This window comes from Lissotriton helveticus, chromosome 12 (genome assembly GCF_964261635.1).
Source record: "Lissotriton helveticus chromosome 12, aLisHel1.1, whole genome shotgun sequence".
NCBI classification, from domain to species: domain Eukaryota; kingdom Metazoa; phylum Chordata; class Amphibia; order Caudata; family Salamandridae; genus Lissotriton; species Lissotriton helveticus.
This window is the reverse complement of record NC_136073.1, coordinates 81,342,857-81,369,736: the sequence shown is the minus strand read 5'-3', so window position 1 is coordinate 81,369,736 and position 26,880 is coordinate 81,342,857. Positions and strand designations below refer to the sequence as shown.

General features: G+C 41.8%; 1 protein-coding gene across 1 annotated transcript in view; it reads right to left on the bottom strand.

Moving 5' to 3' along the window:
• Positions 1 to 590: 590 nt before the first annotated feature.
• Positions 591 to 26,880, bottom strand: part of LOC144797869 (extracellular calcium-sensing receptor-like) — a 197,674-nt gene continuing 171,384 nt past the window's right edge. Inside the window, exons 3-6 of the mRNA XM_078668671.1 lie at positions 9,211 to 10,032; positions 3,006 to 3,326; positions 1,613 to 1,736; positions 591 to 1,519 (exon numbers count right to left, since the gene is read on the bottom strand). Of these exons, the coding sequence (XP_078524797.1) occupies positions 591 to 1,519; positions 1,613 to 1,736; positions 3,006 to 3,326; positions 9,211 to 10,032 (2,196 nt within the window). The remainder of the gene's footprint in view (positions 1,520 to 1,612; positions 1,737 to 3,005; positions 3,327 to 9,210; positions 10,033 to 26,880) is intronic.

Below are 26,880 nucleotides of genomic sequence, written 5' to 3'. Positions count from 1 at the left end.
CATGTAATTTTGTGGTACACTTTATAAACATATACAGTGTTTAACTGACTAGGCATGACATCAATAAACCTCCAAATATGATATATTAACAATGATATATTACAACGAATAAGAAGTTGTGAATGTAGTATGTTAGGGGATAAGAAATGTGATATCACCTGCCTCTTACTCATTAAATACTCTTAGAGTTTCCTATATGGTCTCAGCTGAAAAATGACATATATTATTCTACAAAACAAATCAGAAATAGGAGCCAAGCACTGGGGAGGGTAACCATGTGGCAGGTAATTAATTTAGACCTCATTGAAGGAGGCTTTATTTTAAATGCTGGTTCTGTTCAAGTGGGTTTGGGCTAATCACATTCACAAGATATTGTGAAATCAAGAGCCAAAAGGTGCCATGGCTACAGAGGGGGCCTTGTCTGAAACATAGATGAGGAACAGTGTTTTTGCTTAGCTCCTTTATCGTCCACCCAACCTTCCCATACCATGGTTGTGTTACTTGTGCATGTCACTCTTCCTGGATCAATCATGTTTAAAACCAATTCCTTCATCGGGGAGAAGTAATTGTCAGTATTGAAGCTAAATGCTTTACACCCTTATCACCTTCTTGCTCTGGCCTGTATCCCGCCCCATCAGATATTCCTTTGTGTTGATCTCTGATCTAAACAATATGATATAGCATTTGGGGAAGAATAAACAGGAAAACAAGGATGAGCTCGATGATAAGATAGCAAAAATCTCCATGGCCACCATGTACTTGCCCCGAGTGCTGAGATAGGCTGGAATAAATGAAAGCCATACACTGAGGAAAGCGAGCATGCTGAAGGTGATGAATCTGGCTTCGTTGAAGCTGTCAGGCAGCTTCCTAGCCAAGAAGGCCACAATGAAACTGATGGTGGCCAGAAAACCAAGATATCCCAGCATGCACCAGAAAGCAATCAGAGATCCTTCATTGCACTCAACTATTATCAGCCCAGGATGAATGTGAATGTTATATTCTGAGAAAGGGGGTGCCAAAACCAACCAAAGGGCACAGAGAACTACTTGAATTAGTGTACCAGCAATTATGATCGTACATGACAGTTGAGGTCCAACCCATCTTCTTAAGTTGCTGTTTGGTTTGGTGGCTTTAAAGGCTATGACCACAATGACGGTTTTGGCCAAGATGCAAGAGACACAAAGTGCAAAGGTAGTGCCAAATGCCGCCTGCCTTAAGAGGCATTTCATTTCTGTGGGGCAACCAATAAAAGTCAGAGGGCAGAGAAAGCACAAGGTGAGGGACATGAGTAAGAGGTAGCTGAGGCTAGTGTTGTTTGCTTTCACGATGGGCGTGTTCCTGTAGTGAAAAAAGAGTGCTATAATGATAATAGGAATCACCGAAGAGAAAATGCTGCTTGCTGCCAAAATAGCTCCAAAGATTTCCTCATAGGAAAGAAAGTCTGTGTTTTTTGGAATGCATTGATCTCTATCGTCATTGGACCACTGATCCCAGGGGCATTTAAAGCATTCAATGGAATCTAGAAAAGGAAACATGGAGAAATACATAAGAGCTCTTTCCTTAACAAATATAAGATTTTAACAGGAGGTCATTCTTGTGCTGGGCAGCCTACCTGTTATGTTTGATATCTCGCCTAATCTGCATGGAAAGCATTGAAAGCAACACACTGATTTTCCTGGTCTGATGGCTTTTCGGAATCCTTTTGGACAGCTGGGAGAGCACACAGAGATAGGGATCTGAAAGGAGAAAATAGAGCCATGTTTAACCATAACGAATAAGATTGACTGAAGCAGTGATGAATATTGTCATTGCAGCAAGACGGAGATCTGTCTACAAAATATAGCCAAGCTACAAAAAAGATGAGGTAGGCGTAAAGAATGTGAGTATTTGGTATTCATCTGAAGAAGTTCTGCTTATTTTAACTTTGCATAATGAGAACAAATGTATCGCAAAGGGTACCGCCTATTTCCACAGGTGACATTGATGTTGATGCTGTCAGGTGAGTGTTGGGTACTGTATATATAGGGAACCCGCGGAAAGGAAATTGCTGAAATACAGACTGGGTGCCTAAAAACATGCTAAAAAATTCTGAAAAAAGGGAAACCTCATTGTGAGGTTGGCGCAGTGAGTGCTAACAAATACAGAGGTGAAAAAGACACAAATGGAAAGTGGTTTCTTGCTACTTTCTCAAGACATTTTACTAGGTATACATGGGGTGTTTGTCTATTACGGTATAAAACAGAGGATTTTCTTAGCTTTCTTGTTCCTTCATTGACTTGTTCTAGGGTGACCCACTTGAGATCTATAACAGAGTGTCCAGTGAATATGTTATGTTCCACCATTTTTGTAGCGTTGCGTGTGCACCTGATAGTGCTCCTGTGCTCACATATCCTGGTGCTTATTTTTCTCGTAGACATGCCTACATATTTAAGATTGCATGTGCAGGTTATGAGGTATATCACTTGTTCGTGTTACAGTTTGTATGTTTTCTCAATTACCAGGGCAAGTGTAGCCCTGAATCTATTTCTTTAGAGGGCACAGTCAGATGGCAAACACTACTTTGGCCACATGATTAGTGAACTACTACTCCTAGGCCAACACTGAAAGATGATTGATAGAATGCTGAAAATTGTCAAACACTTACCCCCAATACAGAGATCTGAGCCTAAACTAAACCCATTTCATTAGGCTCTATGATAGAGAAATGCTACTATTCCTCCTTCCTTTTCCGACTTTGCATGCAAAATGTACAAATCCTATGCTAGACTCATGGAGACCCCCTTGCACTATGGTGTAAAGGTGTGTCCTTGGAGCACAGCTGCTTATTTCTGCATCAGCTTTAAGGAGAGGGGAGGAGATTGGCATATTTCTGTAAATATGGCACTCTCTTTTACTCTCCTTCACATGCAGTGCAGCACATCATTTGCAGCTGCTGCACTGCGCTGCTGGGCCTTAATCCCCAAATATGGCTGAAAAGATAAAGTAAGCAGATGTAATTTGCCTACCTGTCTGTTCGTTGTTGTCCATTGAACAGCGCTGGTGTTGATCGCAAAAGTGTTCGGTGCACTGGAGTCATAGGTGCCCACTTTCATGTGCATGATGTTCCCTTTGGGATCCTGCTGCCAGTTTACAATGTCGTACAGTGCTGGTGGGTTGCCATGTTCATCAAAGAATGCTTCTGTGTCTTCGCTTCTTAACCTCAACTTCTTGATGTAGTAAAGGAGCTGGGAATAAAGCAGGTTGGAAGTGGGTTTGAAGAATTCCTCTGCAAGTCTTGCTCCATTAACAGTGCACTTTTGAACCACCCTTCTTCTATTTCTATGATGCTATTTTATATTAAGAAATAGGAATGTTTAAGAACAGCATAGCTTTATAAAGTTCCCTAAATGAAATCTTCCTCATGGCATAATTAAGGAAGGCAGACATATGAAACTCAAAGCACTGGGATACAAAAATATTGCTTTTATATGTTGATGGCAGTCTTAGAGCCCACTGTTTGGGAGCACAGGGAAGGTGACGCAGCAAGCACAGATTCTACACACCTCGTTGCTACCCACTGCATAACAAAGCAGCATATGTATGCAGGTGATATGTTATTCAGTAACTCGCATGTGCATATAAGCAAGGGAAGGGTGAGAGTGTTCAGACTAGCCGCCATGACACTGAAGACACAGACACCTCTGGTGCAATCTAGTAGTGTTCACCAAGAGATAATTAAGGCTCTAGGTTTGCAAACATTTCCGGGTTTCACAACAGCCCAACCCCCATCTGCCAGATACTTAGCTTAACTCATTATCTATCCCACAGACATACTCTTCTTATAATTAAGGTGGCAAGAGCTGCAGACGTTCATCAATACTCTCTGGAGAAAATTCACCACATCTCCCCAGAACATCAGAAAACTGCTGTCCATTCTCAGACCATTTTAAGAATTGACTTTGGATCCACACTACTTGTAAGGCTTTACCAAGCATCACTTACTCTGCTTAAAGTTGTACTACAATCCACTGTTACATTGATTCATTTTGCAAATAAGTTCAACCATGTTACCACCATACAATATTACTTCTGCTGGCTCCCCGTATCTGCCAGTATCCATTTTAAGATTTGCTTTCTCGTTCATTAAGCTAATCTTGGCACATCCCCTCTGCATCAGACCGAATTAAAATCTCAGGAGGTTCAGGAAATCACCAAAGGTTCTTTTTGCACTGACACTAACATATCTTGGTACTATGGAATTGATCCAGAAATTCATATCCACTAGGTATGAATTCAGAGAAATCAAACAACCTGAGCTGTGCCTAACAACAAGAACACTGAAACCTTCTACCTTCCAAACAGTCCCTGTTCTTTCCTGAAAATGTAATGAGATTAGCGTCACCTTGACCCCATTCTGGATAAATTGAATTTATACATCACTATCACAAGTCATCATCCCAAATTGCCTTTCAGCTGGTCAAGCCATCACCCTCCTCAAAGAGTCAGGGTTTGATCTCAAACAGTGGACAATTATCAACCAGTAGCAATTCTTCTCTTCCTGGCCAAGGTCCTGAAAAACTGTGTCAAAATCCAACTAATTTTGTTAATTGCCCATAAATGTCTTCTTGATGCTGTCCAGTCAGGTTTCAGGATGGGTGGAGGCCCTGAGATCGCAATACTTCAAACTGTAAATAATGTACTCCTGGACAAAGTGACTTCTGCCTCATTACCCTCCTTAATCTCTCTGTGACACTCAACATCATTAGCCATCCCTCTTGCCTTAAGATTCTTGATGAAAGAATGAGTCTCAGTGAATTGGTATTAAAATCATGCTTTTCATATCTGTACAACATCTCTGAATCAATAAAAGTCCTAAATAACTGCTCCAGGTTCATGTATCCCCAAAATGCATATCCTAATGTTCTTTAACCTCTATGGTATGGAACCATGCATCACTTTGCTAATACTCCAAAGTCTCCTATCATTGCAATTTAGATGAGACAAAGGTGCATCTGCAAAAATTGAACTGCTATGGATTTTAACACCTAACTGCTCAATACCAGGGCAATGCTGGCTAAATGCCCTCAATATACTCGACTTTTAGTTCTACATAATCAATTGAGTAAAATTCTGGGACATCCACTTAAACAGGTATGGCAGGGTTTAAACCCACATAAACCCCATTTCAAGGTGCCTATTTACAAATAAGAATTCTTCACAGAATCAAAACCCTCCTGCCAGCCAAATGCTACCACATTGTCTAATCCCTAGAATTCCTTAGATTAGAAACGTATAACTCCTTGTTAACAGTTATACAAAGGCTTCACCTCTCTACACTGAAAGCTGCTCTTCATGTAGCTCTGGGGCTCGTTTAAAGCACCAGGAAGTTTCACACATGTCTATATCTCTTTGAACTGGCTCACAGGTGAAGCAAGAAGTATCTTGAAAAGTGACTGACTAAAATATTGAAATAAAATATTATGTGGTCAAAATTTCTTAGTAAGAATCTAACAATATTGAGGACATGAAAATTGTGAAGGTACATTTCCATGGGTAACACAGTTTTACTAGGTTCACTACAGATATATGTACCTTGGTGACAAATATGTATCGTCAAGAAACTTAAAAGTGGAGCTAAGAATAAAAAACATATACTTATCTATTGGTACTCATCTTCTCGATACTCTTGTCCCCAATCATTTGGCCACACTATATTGTTGTCCTAGATATTCTGACAGGCAACCATCTTGAAATTTACTTGCATTATTAATACATCTTTCCACTCTAAGACACTGAACTCTTTTCTAAAAAACTTGTTGTATTATAGTGCAAAGATCCTTCTGTTGGAATTCATTGTCTGAAGAGAGGAAAAAAAACCTTTAACAAATCCTTCACTAGATGGATACTAAAACTGCAGAATTCAGACCCGCCCATTAAGAGGACAAACTCAATTTTTAAAATATGTGGTAGCTAACTATAATTCAAGGAATACCTAATTAATGGCTTCTCTTTGCAACTGAAATGGGCGAACAAATCTTCCATGTTTGTGAAATGGACTTGGCGAATGGATCATACCATAAAATGGTCCTAATGTAAATTGTACACAATAAAATTGTTTGAAAAATCGTTGTCATTTAACCATGGACAGATGAACCAATGCCTATCATACCTTTCACTGCTCTACTTCAGGTTATAAATATTTTGAACCTTTTGATATTTATGTGTATCTTATCTCATTCTTATACTAAGTGAATGTCCTGTTTTTGTTTATACATCAGAATCTCTATGAAGGGTTTTTACTTTCCTTCCGTCTATTGCATGAAAAGCAACATCTTCAATAAATAAATACATTATTTAATTAACTGTCAATATTTCAAAACACAGGATCTCTTCATCGGTTTCCTGGTCTGCCACCCGCTGTAACTTGGATTAAGTCTTCCATTCCCATTATTTATTTAGCTGTCCTTTTACAGTGTAGTGGCTCGTTTTTCCACAGAATAATATTCCAAGGCCAGAATGTAGAAAACAACAGCTTGATATACTAGGGCTGCTGTTTAAATATGAATTATAATTGTACCGATTACATACATATTACAAGAGAAAGGATGAAAATTTAAAAGAACAGATGACAAAGCTCTATGCAATGAAAATATATCCCAGTATGTATTCACAAAATTAGTCAGAGCTTGGAACTTGGAATGGATATAAAGATCTACAGTTTTTTCGAGAACACACTCTCTCTTAATAGGAATATGTTTGCTCATATATTCTTCCTCCTTTTAAAGGGTGCCTAAGGTAAGATACCCTTACACACATACAGTCAGCTAGTTTCTTCCAAATAATAAGGGGGCATATTACGAAGCAATAACGATAATTATCGCTATTGCTTGGTTAGCGGGAAAAAAATATCGCCGAGCACCGAGGATTTTTACCGCTGAGATACCTTGATATTATCAAGGTTTATCTCAAAAGCGGTAAAAATCCTGCGAAATGCATGAATATCGCTGAAAAATCAGCGATATTCATGCATTATCGTGACAATGCTCTTAGCCATGTTATCCACCTTCCATTGGATAACATGGCTAAGAACTGCTTTTAGCAGGCATTAGCTTTTGGAGATATTCGCGCTTAGCGCGAATATTTCCAAAAGTTGTTAATAGGAGTTAGAGATGTAAGCGACTGTTTTCAGTCGCTAACATCTTGGCACGCCCACTTTGCATGTCATTAGCGATAATTATCACTGACATGCAAAGTGGGCCCCTAAATGCCCGCTATCGCCTACAAGCTGTCGCTAACTGGTGTTAGCGACAGCTTGTTAATAGGGCGATAAAATTATCGCCGCATTAGCGGGTAAAAGTCCCGCTAATGCGGCGATAATGCCCTTGGTAATATGCCCCAATGTTTATAAAGCAATACAGGTAAACAATTTCAACAGGCAACTGTCTAAAGTTTTCAGGCAATTTATTCTGCCTGTGTTTGAAGATCCTAACGCAGCACATATTAAAGTATAAAACATGTTAGCAATAGCACTTCTCATTTCAGCTCCAATCTCATTGGTAACACCGAAGATCTGGATGGTGCCAGCTTTGATGCTAGTACCAATAGTAGTATGGGAGTATTTGATAGTTCACCACATAATCCAATGTTTCTCGCAGTCCACAAAGACATAGGCATGATCAAAGTATTTATGTCAAAAGCTTGGACAACAAATGTCATGAATTGTTTTAAATATTTGTTTAGGTCTCACAGCAAACAGGAATCAGTATTCAGATAAACATTACTTAGAATTATACATATGCAAATATGCTCTAACATATATAATTATTCAACATCTATCACAGGTGGTTTTCCCAGAATTATGCTGATCTCCTCAAATATCCTCTGTAGGAATTTTGAATATTGTGGCATTCCCGTGTAAGATGGCAAGCATGGCTTGAGATTTACCATGCAGCAGAGTTTTTACTTGGACTAATCATGTGCAATTGAGCACCCTAAAATAAACGAGCCTATAAAAACATTAAAAGGGACTCCGCTTGACAGCCCAGGATACCCCTTACTGCTTATAGTTAAATACCTGCCCCAGACATGTGCCTTAATGATATATACATCTTTAGGGTACACAGATGTAAAGTTAATCATAGTAATCTATACTTTTCTGTATACACGTACATTTTTATTATTTTACTAGTGGATTTTTCGGCCACCACATTTTTGTAGTGTAATATTTATATCCACAGTATTCTGACATACTACGTCTAGCTTTTATATTGAACATTTGTCCAGATATTGGGGCAATTTAAAGGATTTGTGGCTGACTATCAGCATTCGAGTTATTTGTAAAGCTGAGGAAAATAGAGTTTTTAACCCAGCTCAGAAGAAAATCCACTCATTTCAGAGTTGCAGGAGGGATGGCTATGTCATCTGAATCAAGCAAAGCCAATTGAATGCATTAGATACACATACTATTAAAGTCCATGGTGTTTCTGGTTGCCTGATCAAAGAATAGACAAGTCACATGTGCTCTTCACAGTTAATGGGTATAGGGCTGTAAGGAGCAATGAACTGATAATGCCAGAGTTACCCTGTACTAATTCCATAGTAGTGTAATGGAGAGGGTGCTAACCAGTGGTTTACAGTGATATGTTATAGTGACTAGATATTTTATTGCTACAAGTCTTTCCAGGACTGGATGAAATTACCTCATAATGTTAATGCATACAACAGCATGCAATGGCAAGGGCAATCATATAAGTAAATACGACGGGCCATCATTTCCAGTGGCTGAGCTTCTGAATCAGCACCTGCCAAGGAGCTTAGTAGCATCAAATCAGCTTATTATCAAACAGTGCAGTGGGTAGCTTTCCCGGGCCCCAATGGTAGTCAGGTTAAAATGCCAAAATGTGCAGTTGCAGTTAGCTAAAGTGATGATTACAACAGCTTTCTTCAGAGCGCTATGAATGCAAACCCACCATCTGAATTTAAAGGTATGATAATTAAAGATGTTATCCTGGTGTTCCAATGTCATGGTGGAGGTATTACCTGTTGCTTTTTTATCATAATGTATGGTCACTCATTGGGGCCATGGTCAGCAAACTCATAAAGAACTGTGCTCCCTTATTTGTAACTAATAAAAGGGTACATATTGGTGGTGGAACTATCTGTGCTATTCCCTCTTCTCTTCCTCACATAGAAATGAGATTTCCTTGAAATATGCTTTAAGTGAAAACATACCTGCCATGGGTGGAATTCTGAGATATTTGCACAGGTCCCTTCAATGAAAGGCCCTTCACCCTTTATGCACATTGTCAGATCTTGTAAAGCCAGTGCTGTGGCATAAACTGCTTTGTAGATATTGTAGGTGATTCTAAAGTTCATGGTGCCGCTGATTGGAAGGCTTTCTAGTTTCTCATCCCCAGTACATTTCTTGGTTGTATTGTCCTTCATCACAAATGTGTTGTCATCTGACCACTGACAGCCAAAGGTTTCTTCCCAGAACCTTCTAACAAAAATGTCCTCTGGAATTTTAGAAGGATGGATTCTCATGAAGTACTCTTGAAAGCCCACCATCTCTCCACTGTATATTGCAAATCCTATGGTGCTGGCTAGGATTTCTGAGTATTTCTCAAATGGGAAGAGGAAATCTGTTGACCAGGCTTCGCTGGCAATCCAGGTCTTCCCAGTTACATTTTGCCTCACCAGCTCATCAAAGAGAGGAATCAAGAACGCAATAGAGGAAAAGATCACAATGGCAGTGGCAGCTGAGTTTTTGATAACTTGGGCAATATGAAAAGCATTTTTGTCCACTCTGCTTAAAAGAATGCTCTCAGAGAAGGCCACACAAGCCCCATTCTTGGTTATAGCTTGTTGCACTATTTGACTCCCCAGCTGTCCATAGCTGTCTTCTGCGGCTACAATGCCCACCCAAGTCCATCCAAAATGTGTTACTAATTGGGCGAGTCCTCTGGACTGGAAGTCATCACTGGGGATGGTGCGGAAAAACGAAGGGAATTGGTTTCGGTCACTTAGTAGTGGACTTGATGAAAGAGGACTGACCTTTCCAAAAGTAGAAAAAGACACATTTTAACACAAGATTACTTCAAATGCACACAGTCTCAAAGGTGTACTGTATCCTAAACTTATACTTAAACTAGATACCTTACACACAACGAGAAACATTGACAACAATAACTTCAAAGGTGTTGCAAGTGGTAAAATCAATTAAAGGTGGAGCAGAAATATTAATTAAGGCAGGGGAGGAAATCCAGCTTAGGTACAAATTGATGTATGTTTTTGGAATCCATTATCATAAGTCAGTTGCAAAGAACAATGACAAACTGCTAATAGTGCAAAATTGCAAACAGTTAAATATTGTCTGAGCCATTTCAGTCGACTCTTCCAAAGTACAGTACAGCAGCCATATTGTCTAAAAAATTGATATAACCCCTTTAACTTGTAATGCTGCACAGCTCTATAATAGAACTCCCAAACAGGATTACATCCTAAAGTTTAATCATAAGCTTATACATATAAAGCAAAGTCCCTAAAGCAGTTTAAAACAAAGTAAACCTCAATAGGCATTTTTTATTACGTTGATGGGGCATTCCTTCATTTCAAAATGATTGATCAATACCAACCACTATCTTAAAGATAATCAACAAAACGTAGGGGTTACTTATTTTCTTCATGAGTTCAGAAAAACACATGAAGACCTATTTCTGTGTTGAGTTCTTTTGGTATGATCATGTATAGAAGACGTTTGTAGACTTAACTGTCTGTTACCTCTTTTTGTATTTACAGCATCTTTATAAAGCTGCACCACATTCAGTGACTTGATTCTACTCTCCAATCATTCAGCAAAATAGATGACAATCGGTTAACTAGCATCCACATTTCTTATTGCACACATGTGTTTAAGATTCTGAACTTTCATTGGGCCAAGATCATAGCACAGACATCACATTCAGTAAAGCAATTAATAAAATGTATAATCGCAAACGATTTTGCATCAACAGCAATTTGAACCTTCCTAAATGTATTGACTCTAACAAGGCACGTGTCTGTTTCAGATGTAAATTTGAGTTCTATCATGCAACCAATCCTCATCTATCTTATTTGAAAAGTGAATGTGTGTTACAATGTCTCCAATAGACTGAGATCTCTCATATGAAATACACAGAAAGGCTGAAATACAATCCTTCAAATCAGAGGCAAGGGGTAATATCTTCCTATGTTTTATAGTATTTACTTGGATATTCCTGATCTTTACATTACATATTTCTTTGGTTTAGATGAACAGGACCTGGGACTCGCATGAACTCAAATCTACGAGGGGTAGGGAGCAGAGGAGAAACACAATAGGGGCTGAATGTTCGTCTCCCAGAGTTTAGGATTGCATATGGTCTTCTCTCTCTCTCTTTCTCTCTCTCTCTCTCTCTCTCTCTCTCTCCCTCTCTCCTCTAACTCTCACAATGAGTGTAGAGCAAGGTAATGCAAACACCAGAGGAAAAGCAAATCTGAATATTGACTTCTGATAAGTTCAGGTGTAATAAAACCAAAACTGATAGAGGAAACTTCTTTGCAGGTGAAGCAAGAGAGTGAGAAGAAAACAAATTGCAGGAAATGCAAATAAAGTTAGTTGAATGAGCATAGGAAAACCATACAGCCAAGATGTTATAAGTGAATTTGTTCCCCATACTAGTTAAATTGCCCTGAATGTATTTCTTCCATTATAAGCACTTTTCTTTTTTCTCTAACTAACCTGGATGATCCAACCACAAATAGATATATTCGCCCCACCTTTACATTTATCAAGCATGTAAACAAATATTGTGGGCTAAATCAAGCCGATGTAGTCAGCTAGAATTAAGGCATGTATGATTGCATGACAGAATATCAATCTATAGGCAACAGCATACTACATGCCCTCAGCAGCCATTCAGATACGCTCAATTGGAGCATTCTCTATAGGGAGCTGCTGAGGGCTAAGAGAAACTGCAACACCAAGGAAGCCTTCGCACTAGACAGTGAAATCATGCTCGAAAGATTCAGAGAAAGGGGCTATCCCAACTGGGTCCTGAAAAAAGCCAAGGAGAAAGTAGGAGGTGGCAACAGAACACAGACACTAGCAGAAAAAGTCCCTTCTGAAGGGGAGGCAGAAGGAGAGGGTAACTGAATTATTCTCTCATACCACTCTGACGTCAACAGCATCAGTCACATTTTAGTCAAAAATTGGGACATACTCAAATGCGATAACACCATAGGTGGGCAATCCAAGAAAGACCCAGTATTACCTACAGACGAGGCAGGAACCTTAGGGACATGCTTGTACACAGTGATGTTACCAGATATAATGCCAACAGCGAACAAAGTCTACAGGGATGTTTTCCCTACGCACCAGAAGGCTTATTTGCAGAGTGGTGTAAAAAGGAGCTTACTGGAGGTACCTGGTGGACTACTTGGTCCCAAGGGACTCTCAGCATGGAAGGGGAATTAATTCCTGAACTTAAAAGGTGCCATGGGGTGTGTTTGCAGAGTGTTGCTGGGAGGGGGCAGGGGCTCCAGCGCAATGTCAGCTTTCTTTTAGAAGGGGGGGCTGTTTGGCTCCCCTTCTTTTTCTTTTTTGGGGCCCTGGGGACCCCATCCCCCAGGGCCTGAACCCTTTTAAAAAAAATACAGGAGGGAACCTCATGGCCCCCCCATCCAGAAGCCAATTATGGCCCCAGGGACTCCATCCCCTGGGGATGGGCTATCCTCTCTATTTATTTTTTGTTGGGAGGGAGGCCGCGTGGCCCCCCTACTTAGGCCAATTATGGCCCCGGGGACCCTATCCCCTGGGGCCGGCCTGCCATTTTTTTTAAGGGGAGGGGGGGCTGTGGGGGGAGCCCCAATGCCCCCACTGTCCCGCTGGCTCCCCGCCTCCTGCGGGAGCCGCATTGCTTTTCCACAAGGGGAGCTGCTGACATGCAGCTCCCCTTGTGGAATATAATTGTGCTTTGCTTGATTGAAGTGAGAGCAGATTTCCCAATCAAAAAAGCAGAGTTTGCTATGGCAGGGCGGGAGCCACATGGCTCCCGCCCTGCCATAGCAAACAGCAGTTTCCCGGGGTGGGCACCCCGGGACACTGCAGAGCCGGCCCTGGGGGGTGGTTGTCCCCAGGGCCATGAAGGGCTCCAAGAGGGGGGCCGCGCAGCCCCCCTCCCAATGTGTGCAAAGTCCCGGGAAGGTGGTGGTCTGCAGGGCTCCGGGTATTGGCATACTTAGTGCCCCCGGGAGGTGGTGTTCCCGGACGGGGACCCCATCCTCCAGGGCCTGACTCCATCCAGATGCCAATTATGGCCCCGGGGACTCCATCCCCTGGGGCCTGGCTATTCTCTTTATGTATTTATTTTTTGTTGGGAGGGAGGCCGCGTGGCCCCCCTACTCAGGCCAATTATGGCCCTGGGGACCCTATCCCCTGGGGCCGGCCTGCCATTTTTTTAAAGGGGAGGTGGGCTGCGTGGCCACGCTCCTAGGCCACTTTTAGCTCCAGGGACCCATTCCATAGGGCCTGGCCTCTTCGTTGGGGACTGTGGGGGGAGGCCCAATGTCCCCACGGTCCCGCTGGCTCCCCGCCTCGTCCAGGAGCCGAATTGCTTTTCCACAAGGGGAGCTGCTGACATGCAGCTCCCCTTGTGGAATATAATTGTGCTTTGCTTGATTGAAGTGAGAGCAGATTTCCCAATCAAACAAAGCAGAGTTTGCTATGGCAGGGCGGGAGCCACACAGCTCCCGCCCTGCCATAGCAAACAGCAGTGTCCTGGGGTGGGCACCCCAGGACACTGCAGAGCCGGCCCTGGGGAGGTGGTGGTCTGCAGGGCTCCGGGCATTGGCATACTTAGTAGAGGTGGTGGTCCCCTGGCGTGTGGGGGGCTTGAAACCCCCACACAGGTATTAATAAAAATAACACCTCCGGGGAGGTGTAGGCTGTGGGCCGCCCAGCAAAACATCAATAAAGCTCCATGGAGGTGGTGGTCTCCAGGGATGGGGCCCCCGCTATTACTTTTGCACATACCCCCAGGACTCGGGGCCTCAATAATAAAAAGCGCAAAGCCCGCGCTTCATTTTTTTATTATTTTATCGGCAGGATTCTGCTGTTTAAAAAAAATATCTTTTTGGGGCCTTGGAGTAATGGTGATACCCCATGAGCAGGCCTAGGGAGTCAGGGTGTTTTTACCATGCGCCCTTTTCTTGTTTTGTAACCTTAGTTTTACTGTTTTCTTGAGACTCTGTTCTACCGAGTCACAAGATGGCTGCCAACTCTTCCTGGTTTGAAGTGTTGGCAGCCAATCAGAGTGAACTCATGTCGGGAGGGTTCGCGAACCCACTGCTGCCCCAGATATTGAAACGTTTTCTTTTTCTAATTTCTCAGGAACTACTGAACGGATTTACACCATTGAACAAAAAGGGCTTTTTCTGAACCAAGGGCTATCTTTTTGCCGAATTTGGTGTAAATTCATTTGGCAGTTCGGGCTGTAGCTTTGTCTAAAGTTTTCAAAGGAAAATACTATAGGGAAAACGCGTTTTGGTACCCCCCTATATCACGGCCCCCACTTGATGATTCACCCCGAAACTTTCAAGACCGGATCTGACCGGACCACCCCACTAGTTTTGAACATTTCACAAAGATTTGTCAACCGGCTCCAAAGTTATTGGGAAAAGAAAACTCACTTTTTGAATAGAAACAAGGTCCTAACTATAACTATCTATTATATATATATATATATATATATATATCTCCACAACTTGGCTCAGTTCTGGTGACCCCTGGCGCTCTCCCACCGGTGCGTTTTCCTCGGCAGAGCCCTGCCGATTTCAAATTCCAAAACTCCCTTCGCAGGTAATTGAAAACGCACTCGAGGATTTTTCTTTTCACAGTTGTTTCATTGCACCCTTGCTCTCACAGATACCAACGCGTTTCACCGCCAACAGACGGCTTGATCACGGTCAATCCTCCTCCCCTCTCATCCACCTATAAGGTGTCATTGTGCAAAGTCATGTGATTGAATTTTTCTTATCTTTGTAGGGGAATTCTGGGTGATGTAGTTTGTATCCCATAATTGTATCAACAGACACAGTTATTAACCACACACATTACTATGTCATTCTATTGATTAACAGAATGCTCACACATTATTTGAATGTCACTCGCCCTCTAGTGGGCTGCCGTTTTTCGTTCAGACCATTTCATGCCCTCCAGTGGGCTTACGACAAGTTTCATATGTGTTGCGCGTTACTCTCCCCTTAGAATAGCAAATCATTAATTACAAACTCCCATTGCTAACCCATTCCCTGTATCTTATATGGTAATACTCAATATCCTTGACATTACCTATCCATTATACGAAATATTTTACATATATACAAATATACAAATGAAGTCTCCCCTTGTGATCCTGCAGTGACACAGGTTCTTATTTACAACATTTCTCATAGATGCACATAAAGTTCTTCGCTCTGATTAAGGCCTTCCGGATGCAGAGTTCTGAAGTTTAGTATTTGTCGAGATTCCCTACATCTCAATTTGCGTTCTCTGTCCCCACCTCTCACATGTGGAACAATGGTTTCTAATGCATAGAATTTCAGAAGCTTCCAGTCCCCGTTGTGTGATGCTTCCATATGCTTCGCAACGGCGTTTGCTCTGTCTTTATTCGCCGTCGCTCTTATGTGCTCCAAAATTCGCAGCTTCAGCTCCTTTTTTGTGCTGCCAATATATTTTAGTGCACATGGGCACTCGATCACATATACGACGAATTCTGTCTTACAATTAATTAACTGTTTGATCACCCAGGTTTTCTTATTTGGTAAAGTCACTTCTTTCTTGTTCACTGCAATTTGGCAAGCCTTGCATTGCTGACATTTTTGAAATCCTTTTGTTTTCAACCATTGAATTCCCTTTTTCTTAATTTCAGGGTTTTGGTGGTGGCTGTGCACTAGCTTGTCCTTCAGACTCGTAGCTCTTCTATATGTTATTTCCGGATGGTTTCCCACAATTTTTCCTACAGTCTCATCCAGATGCAATATTCTCCAATTTCTCCTCAGGATAGTCACGATTTGTTTAGATTCCTTTGAGTGGTCCATGATGAGTCTCACTTTCTTATTTTCAGGTTGCTTTGATTTAACTTGCAAGGTATCCTCCCTTTTCGTCTCATTTGCTTTTGTCCAGCATTTCTTGATGACACCTTTTTTGTAACCTCGTCTGGCGAATCTTCTCGCCATTTCGCCACTGTTTGCGGTCCACTCTTTTTCCTCCGAGCATATCCGACGGAGTCTCAAAAATTCCCCGTAGGGGATATTGTTTTTTACTGAGGCTTGGTGAAAGCTATCCGCATGTAGGGTTGCGTTCGTTGAGGTTTCTTTCCGATAGAGTGTAGTCTCTACTTTGTTTTCATGGATATAGATTTTGGTATCCAAGAAAGTTACTTCATCCCGGCTGATTTCGTAGGTAAATCTTAAGTTCGTGTCCGTGGAGTTCAGTATTTTAAAGTAGGTCTCGAATTCCTCTGCTGTTCTGTCCCATACTATCAAAAGGTCATCAATGTATCTTAGCCATTTAGCTATCTTCGATACATGATGATCGTTGTCCGGATGCCAGGCCACCTGTTGCTCCCACCATCCCATTGTGAGACACGCAAATGCTGGGCTGAAGGAGAACCCCATCGCACAGCCCTTGACTTGCTGGTACACTTCTTCCCCAAAGAGAAAGATATTTTGGGTGAGGCATAGCTCAATCATGTCCAAGAGCATCTGGTTATGAGCGTTGAGTTGTATATTTCTTTCTTTGAGAAAGAAGGCACATGCCTTTATTCCAATGCTGTGCTCAATGTTAGAATACAGGGCGACCACATCCATTGTTATTAACATGTAGGTGGGTTGCCATGATAGGTCTTGTAAGTTTTTCAAGAGATCCCCAGTGTCTCTTAAATATGAGCTTAAATTCAGAACGAATGGCATCAGGAAATGGTCGATGTAATTCGCCACCGGTTCCATAAGTGAGCCTTTTGCCGAGACAATCGGCCTCCCTGGTGGTTTCAGTGGGTTCTTGTGAACTTTGGGAAGGAAGTAAATCGTCGCTGTGACCGGATGTTTCGTTGTTAGAAATTTACTTTCATCCACATCAATTAGATTTTCCCTGGACCAATCCATTATTTTTTTATCCAAATTTGATTTGAAAATTAGAGTGGGGTTTTGTTCAAGTTTCCTGTAATATAGTTTGTTTCTCAACTGAGAATGGGCTTCGATGATATAGTCTTTTGTATCTAAAATAACAATGTTTCCACCCTTATCGGCCATTTTTATAGTAATTTTTTGATCCTCCATGAGGTTTTTCAGGGCAGCCCTTTCTTCCATTTTTAGTTTGTCATGAAAATTCTTGCCTTTGATTTTATAGATGTCCTGGATTACCGCCTCCTGAAAAAGGTCAATCTTGTTGCCTTGAGGTAATTGCGGATAGAATTTGGACCGCGGTTTCTTTCCACTGAGGCCGGCTCCTATTTGAGGGCAAACAATTTCTTCAGGAATCGCTTCACTGTCATCCATATTATCCAGATTTACAAGTGTCATAAGCTCTGGTAAATCACTCGTTGTCAGTCCTTGCGCTTCCATATTCATTTCCGGTTGCTTTTCCTTTTTCTTTTTAACATAATTCAACATTTCTTGATTTTCTTCAAAGATCTTTGCCAGTTTAATTTTCCGGATATATTTATATATATCTATGCGTGTCTGTGCCATATCCATTGTTTCAGTAGGGCAGAAATTGATACCATGTTTGAGCAGTGTTTGTTCATTTTGATTTAGGGGACGAGATGATAAGTTCATAATCACTAGGTCATCTGTTGCTTTCTGTTCCTGCCAGTTTATTTCAAGATTTTCTGGCGCATGCTCCTGGTTTTTGTCCCGATTTCCTCGGAGGAGCCACTTCCTCCTGTTGCCTCTCCTGGTTTTTTTGATGATGTCGGGGGACCTGATCTTGGCACCCATTTGCGCCCTCTGCCTCTGGCTCTCCCTCCTTGACCTTGGCTTTGGCTCTGTTCCCACAATCTTTGGCTGAGAACGAGCCTCAGGGCATGAAATGGTCTGAATGAAAAACGGCAGCCCACTAGAGGGCGAGTGACATTCAAATAATGTGTGAGCGTTCTGTTAATCAATAGAATGACATAGTAATGTGTGTGGTTAATAACTGTGTCTGTTGATACAATTATGGGATACAAACTACATCACCCAGAATTCCCCTACAAAGATAAGAAAAATTCAATCACATGACTTTGCACAATGACACCTTATAGGTGGATGAGAGGGGAGGAGGATTGACCGTGATCAAGCCGTCTGTTGGCGGTGAAACGCGTTGGTATCTGTGAGAGCAAGGGTGCAATAAAACAACTGTGAAAAGAAAAATCCTCGAGTGCGTTTTCAATTACCTGCGAAGGGAGTTTTGGAATTTGAAATCGGCAGGGCTCTGCCGAGGAAAACGCACCGGTGGGAGAGCGCCAGGGGTCACCAGAACTGAGCCAAGTTGTGGAGAGCTTTTGGAGGCGGACCCGGTGAACGCCAGATGAGGAAAAGAATCAGCGCGGACTTGAGCGGGAAGGAGTAAGGAGCTGACCGGCGGACCGACATCGGAGGGTGGAGGTAAGCACAGGAGTGGTTTCTGATCCCTAACTGCACAGAAGCGCTAAGCAACGGGCGATTTATGCCTAGATCTGGTTCATTTCGAGCACAAAGGAGGAATCAGTAGCGCCGAGGAAGCGGCCACATTTGTATACAATCTCATAGGATTGCAAGTGGGAGCAATTGCAAACGGCAGCTACAGAGTTATTCAGCCCCTCGAGAGGATTTCAGTACAAGTCCGAAGAAAAGGAAAGCGGACTATATGTATTGCGAGCACCAAATATAAGCGGCTCTTGCAGTTAAGATTCAAATTACAAAATGGAGAAGAGAGAAGCAAAGCGAAGTGAGCAACTAGTTTCTCTCTTTGATGAAAATGCAGTGACACAGCAATCGGAAATGCACAAACAAAACACACAGAAATCGGACACTAGAACGAAATTGAAGGTTTGGGAAAAAGTGAGCAAAAAGGAGATAAATAAATGGTGGGAGCTAATCACTATAAAAAAGTATTTGGAAGTAAAGAGAGTGCCAAGGGGCTTGAGGTTATCATTAATGCCTAGCCAACAGGATGTTACGGATGAACTGCTGAACGAATGGGGACAATATCTTTTGGAATCCTCATTGGGATTGATGATAATACTAGTAAAGCATCTGGAGAAATCTTTGGCTAAAATAAAGGAGGAATTACAAGAATTAGAGAAGGAATTGTCCAAAATAGAAATGAATGAAGAGATGATGAAACTGAAAGGTGACCTGGAAAAATATGTGGAAAAACATGAAGACACAGTAAGGATTCGTAAGGAAATGAAATATCAAAGGGACAAAGAGGATTACATCCATGGACGCATTTTTACATATGCGAAAAAATTCGATATCTTTCAAAGCCAGAAACAAAGCCATAGGAATTCAGAAAGTCGTTCAAGTGCAACCTCACTAACATCGGTGGGCACGAATGAAGAGGGAACGGAAGAAAATATGGACCAATCTACCAGGGATTTTTTAGGGGATATGAGGCTCGTTCTCAGCCAAAGATTGTGGGAACAGAGCCAAAGCCAAGGTCAAGGAGGGAGGGCCAGAGGCAGAGGGCGCAAATGGGTGCCAAGATCAGGTCCCCCGACATCATCAAAAAAACCAGGAGAGGCAACAGGAGGAAGTGGCTCCTCCGAGGAAATCGGGACAAAAACCAGGAGCATGCGCCAGAAAATCTTGAAATAAACTGGCAGGAACAGAAAGCAACAGATGACCTAGTGATTATGAACTTATCATCTCGTCCCCTAAATCAAAATGAACAAACACTGCTCAAACATGGTATCAATTTCTGCCCTACTGAAACAATGGATATGGCACAGACACGCATAGATATATATAAATATATCCGGAAAATTAAACTGGCAAAGATCTTTGAAGAAAATCAAGAAATGTCGAATTATGTTAAAAAGAAAAAGGAAAAGCAACCGGAAATGAATATGGAAGCGCAAGGACTGACAACGAGTAATTTACCAGCGCTTATGACACTTGTAAATCTGGATAATATGGATGACAGTGAAGCGATTCCTGAAGAAATTGTTTGCCCTCAAATAGGAGCCGGCCTCAGTGGAAAGAAACCGCGGTCCAAATTCTATCCGCAATTACCTCAAGGCAACAAGATTGACCTTTTTCAGGAGGCGGTAATCCAGGACATCTATAAAATCAAAGGCAAGAATTTTCATGACAACCTAAAAATGGAAGAAAGGGCTGCCCTGAAAAACCTCATGGAGGATCAAAAAATTACTATAAAAATGGCCGATAAGGGTGGAAACATTGTTATTTAAATACAAAAGACTATATCATCGAAGCCCATTCTCAGTTGAGAAACAAACTATATTACAGGAAACTTGAACAAAACCCCACTCTAATTTTCAAATCAAATTTGGATAAAAAAATAATGGATTGGTCCAGGGAAAATCTAATTGATGTGGATGAAAGTAAATTTCTAACAACGAAACATCCGGTCACAGCGACCATTTACTTCCTTCCCAAAGTTCACAAGAACCCACTGAAACCACCAGGGAGGCCGATTGTCTCGGCAAAAGGCTCACTTATGGAACCGGTGGCGAATTACATCGACCATTTCCTGATGCCATTCGTTCTGAATTTAAGCTCATATTTAAGAGACACTGGGGATCTCTTGAAAAACTTACAAGACCTATCATGGCAACCCACCTACATGTTAATAACAATGGATGTGGTCGCCCTGTATTCTAACATTGAGCACAGCATTGGAATAAAGGCATGTGCCTTCTTTCTCAAAGAAAGAAATATACAACTCAACGCTCATAACCAGATGCTCTTGGACATGATTGAGCTATGCCTCACCCAAAATATCTTTCTCTTTGGGGAAGAAGTGTACCAGCAAGTCAAGGGCTGTGCGATGGGGTTCTCCTTCAGCCCAGCATTTGCGTGTCTCACAATGGGATGGTGGGAGCAACAGGTGGCCTGGCATCCGGACAACGATCATCATGTATCGAAGATAGCTAAATGGCTAAGATACATTGATGACCTTTTGATAGTATGGGACGGAACAGCAGAGGAATTCGAGACCTACTTTAAAATACTGAACTCCACGGACACGAACTTAAGATTTACCTACGAAATCAGCCGGGATGAAGTAACTTTCTTGGATACCAAAATCTATATCCATGAAAACAAAGTAGAGACTACACTCTATCGGAAAGAAACCTCAACGAACGCAACCCTACATGCGGATAGCTTTCACCAATCCTCAGTAAAAAACAATATCCCCTACGGGGAATTTTTGAGACTCCGTCGGATATGCTCGGAGGAAAAAGAGTGGACCGCAAACAGTGGCGAAATGGCGAGAAGATTCGCCAGACGAGGTTACAAAAAAGGTGTCATCAAGAAATGCTGGACGAAAGCAAATGAGACGAAAAGGGAGGATACCTTGCAAGTTAAATCAAAGCAACCTGAAAATAAGAAAGTGAGACTCATCATGGACCACTCAAAGGAATCTAAACAAATCGTGACTATCCTGAGGAGAAATTGGAGAATATTGCATCTGGATGAGACTGTAGGAAAAATTGTGGGAAACCATCCGGAAATAACATATAGAAGAGCTACGAGTCTGAAGGACAAGCTAGTGCACAGCCACCACCAAAACCCTGAAATTAAGAAAAAGGGAATTCAATGGTTGAAAACAAAAGGATTTCAAAAATGTCAGCAATGCAAGGCTTGCCAAATTGCAGTGAACAAGAAAGAAGTGACTTTACCAAATAAGAAAACCTGGGTGATCAAACAGTTAATTAATTGTAAGACAGAATTCGTCGTATATGTGATCGAGTGCCCATGTGCACTAAAATATATTGGCAGCACAAAAAAGGAGCTGAAGCTGCGAATTTTGGAGCACATAAGAGCGACGGCGAATAAAGACAGAGCAAACGCCGTTGCGAAGCATATGGAAGCATCACACAACGGGGACTGGAAGCTTCTGAAATTCTATGCATTAGAAACCATTGTTCCACATGTGAGAGGTGGGGACAGAGAACGCAAATTGAGATGTAGGGAATCTCGACAAATACTAAACTTCAGAACTCTGCATCCGGAAGGCCTTAATCAGAGCGAAGAACTTTATGTGCATCTATGAGAAATGTTGTAAATAAGAACCTGTGTCACTGCAGGATCACAAGGGGAGACTTCATTTGTATATTTGTATATATGTAAAATATTTCGTATAATGGATAGGTAATGTCAAGGATATTGAGTATTACCATATAAGATACAGGGAATGGGTTAGCAATGGGAGTTTGTAATTAATGATTTGCTATTCTAAGGGGAGAGTAACGCGCAACACATATGAAACTTGTCGTAAGCCCACTGGAGGGCATGAAATGGTCTGAACGAAAAACGGCAGCCCACTAGAGGGCGAGTGACATTCAAATAATGTGTGAGCGTTCTGTTAATCAATAGAATGACATAGTAATGTGTGTGGTTAATAACTGTGTCTGTTGATACAATTATGGGATACAAACTACATCACCCAGAATTCCCCTACAAAGATAAGAAAAATTCAATCACATGACTTTGCACAATGACACCTTATAGGTGGATGAGAGGGGAGGAGGATTGACCGTGATCAAGCCGTCTGTTGGCGGTGAAACGCGTTGGTATCTGTGAGAGCAAGGGTGCAATAAAACAACTGTGAAAAGAAAAATCCTCGAGTGCGTTTTCAATTACCTGCGAAGGGAGTTTTGGAATATATATATATATATATATATATATATTACTCAATCATTTTTATATAAATACCTAAGAATGTTTTACATATTGGAAAACATCTCTTATGGTCAGGATGTTAATATCTGAATGGGTGGGTGTCCACCTTTGGGTTTTCGGTTAAAAGGATTAATACTAATAGCCGCGACATAATATGCATTCTTCTAGCTTGCCCAAACACACCCAAAATAGCAATCATTAATATCTATTTATGCCCTGTTCGTGGGGGAGGGACATCACATTTTTTTAGAGTCTTTAACCGATCTATTGAATAGCCTCCCTAGCGAGATTAAGGTGCTAATAGGGGGAGACTTTAATTGCCACTACGAGCCACTTGGGGGGGTTACCCAGATATCGTCAGATGAGGATGACGCCTGCCAGATTCCAGTTCCCAATGTCTATCAAACCAAATCCTGGTCACCTATGGTTATGCAGCTTACATCTTTGACGTATACATTCTCACTTAGAGCATGTAACGGTCGCTTTCCGGGGGATAGCCCAGGAAAGAGTACTTATAATGGAATGGGCCATTCATCAATAATTGATTATTTTATGGCTAGTTTGTCTTTATGGCCACTGATCCCTCAATTCCATGTACATGATCGCTCGGAAAGTGATCATAATCCCTTGGTGGTGGACCTGGATCTGCCACATTCTGAGGGGGTGCATCAAGAGGCTGACATGGTTTCTAGCAATATTAGGATTACTCAGGGTGGTAAAAGAATCCGCTGGGCCACTATTAAGTCTTCACCAGAAATCCTGGCTTCGATGTACAAAAGTGTAATTCCTCAGCTAGAGCGGTTGTCAGCACTGTACGAGAGCGTCCCAAATTATGTTGAAGGCGCTAAAATTTTAGAAATCCACAAAGAATTAAGGACGGCCCTGGCGGGCGGTTTTTACAAACCCTCCAAACAGAGCCAATGGCAGCCACGGGACTCCAATCCCTGGTATAACCAGTCATGTAGGAGGGCGAAAACTACTCTAGTATCCGCTCTCAAAACAGGCAGTAGGACTTCCATTATGACTGCAAGGAAGGCCTATAAGGATCTCCTGTACCATGCAAAATCTGAATGGGAAATCGAGAGATGGTACGCAATCAAACAGGCATTAATTGCAAAAGATGCCCGAACCTTTTGGAATCTGGTCCATACTGGGAAGGTAGAGGGCAAGTCCAAGATCGATCCTAATATCGCTGAGGAAGCCTGGTGTGCTTACTTTAGAGATCTTTATTCTAGTCCCGCTTCCCTAAACAATGATTTATCAAGTTTTCCCCTGAGGATGGATCCAAGTCGGCACCCTCCTTTATTTACCTTGTCGGAAGTGACACTAGCAGTACTAGCACTGAAATCTAATAGGGCCCCGGGGTTGGATAGGATTCCCGGTGATCTCTACAGAGATGAGTTGAAGATATGGGTTCCTTACTTGACTGTCCTATTTAACGCTATCTTGGACGGACAAGAACTCCCTAGCACTTGGCTGGGGGCCGAAATCATCCCGGTTTACAAAAAGGGCTCCCCGCTGGCACCATAAAATTATAGGCCAATTAGCCTTATCGATGTTACCCAAAAAATCTATGCCAGACTTCTTTTACAACGCTTACAGGATTGGATTACAGAGAACAATATTCTCTCCCACCTGCAAGCAGGGTTTAGAGCCAAAACATCGACCATTGACCAACTACTACGGCTCCAGGTACTTTACTGGAAGCATGTGGTTCTGGAAGGGGGCAGCCTGTAAATTACATTTGTGGACCTCAAATCCGCCTTCGATATGGTGGATAGGAACCAACTGTGGAGTATATTAACTAATATGGGGATTCCTTCTTACCTGTGCCATCAATTTAAAAGACTCCACGAAGGAACCTTTGCGAAGGTACGCTATGGTAAATTTGGTCAGCTGACAAGAGCATTCCCAATTGAGAAGGGAGTCAGGCAGGGGTGTGTACTTGCCCCTACCCTATTTTCTCTCTTTTTAAACGGCCTTGTAGACGATTTGACTAGCGCAAATAATATTGATGCCCCCAATTTAGCTGGCGGTAAATTTCCTGCACTAATGTTTGCGGACGACACCCTGCTGCTTTCAAAATCACCAATGGGGATGCAGCGGGTGTTAGACCAATTTACCGAATTCTGTAAGAAAAGGAATTTGGTGATTAACATAGACAAAACAAAGTACATGGTGTTTAATGCCAGCACAATTAATTGCCCTCACCTGAAAATGGATGAACGACCCCTGGAAAGGGTAAACAACTTTGTCTACCTAGGTCTGACACTGAATGACAAAATAGGGTGGGACACCCAAATGTCTAGGGCTAATTTAGGGCTCTCACAGTCCGCGGGGGGAATCTTAAGAGTTCAGAAATCTTGTGTGCACAAACTAGTGAGTGCACCGCTAGAAATATATAAGGTTCAAGCCAGATCTTCCACTCTCTACGGAGCGGAACTCTGGGGGCACCGACCAGCAAGCGAGATCAGTGTAACTGAGAATAACTTCATTAGACAGTTGCTTTCTCTACCGAAAAATACACCGTTAATTCCACTAAGGCTGGACCTAAACTTGAGGCCAATTGCAGAAGCAATTGCCTCTCGTCCACTTCTTTATTGACGAAGATCGTGGAGTGTCCCGGAGCTTGAGAGCTATAGAGAAGAACTGAAGATCGTGATGGCCTGTCCGGGTGCAGGCAGGATACAGTGGTTATCATTCATAAGGGGGCAGGCGTCCAGGATTGGCATGGAGAACCTGTGGTCCAATCCGGAGGCCGCATGCCAAGTTACCTCGAGGCAAACCCTGGCTGAGACCATAAAACATCATAACCTACAGGAAGTTCTCCAATTAGCCAGGCCCTCCAGTCTTACCGATAGCTTTTTAGATCTCAAGAATGTTTACAGCTTTGAGAAGGAATTAGATAGGATTGAACTGGTTCTAGCAAAGAAATTGTATTTACAGTTCAGATACGGCACACTGCCTCTGCACTCATACACAGACAAATGGAAAGAGGGTCCAGCTCGCCCCTGCCCAGGTTGTGAGGACCCTAACAAGACCTTAATGCATGTGATCTTGTTTTGTCCCGCCTACTCCAACAGTAGAAAGAAATGGATTATACAACTATGTGTGAACCTGGGAGTTAGGAATTATCTAGAGTTTTTTAGAATTTTAAAATCCGATACTAATGCACTAATAGACGGAGAACGTTTCGGAAGCAACAAAGCTCCCTGGTTTGTTGTTAGATAACCGTCCCAGGAAAACTTTTGGCTTCTATTGTATTTTAACTTTTTAATCTGTTCATACATAAATTATTGTCTTAAGTATTTTAACGGGACTCCACAACCAAATGGAAACCTATGGACTGTGTATATGAAATAGGATGTAACATGTGTATTACTTTATTGCTTCAAATGTGCTTTCTTTCTTTGTTGTACTTTTATGGTTTATAAACAAACCGAAATAAAGTTTAAAGAAAAAATAAAAAAAATATCTGAATAATGCCTACAATCCAATGTGTACCAAAAGACCATAGATATACAATTTTTCCGGGTACCAGCATACATTCTTTTAATAAACCCAATCAATGTGTTAAAGCAAACCTATTTCACAAATTGCCAAGTGTAATACCACCTAAATCCTGATGTGATATATAAATACCTATATCTTTGTATTACAATCACAATTAGTAGTGATGTTTTGCTCCAGACTATCAGACCTTTTATACCTTTTTGATTTCAACTGCGGTACATTCTCCATAATTGTTTTACTGTGTAAAACCTAGTGCAAATAGTGCCTAATTAAGTGCAATGTGCCTCATGCTATCCAGCATGTTATTATAAAAAGTGTCACTGTGCTTGTAAACTTAGTTGGTTGTGCCATGAGCCCATGTGCACACCTAACTGAGAATTAATCCATGTAGGGAAGAGGGAGGCTTATGATAAGATAGAAAATATATATGTAAAAGATGTATATATTAAAATGGATATAAATCAGAAGATATTTATT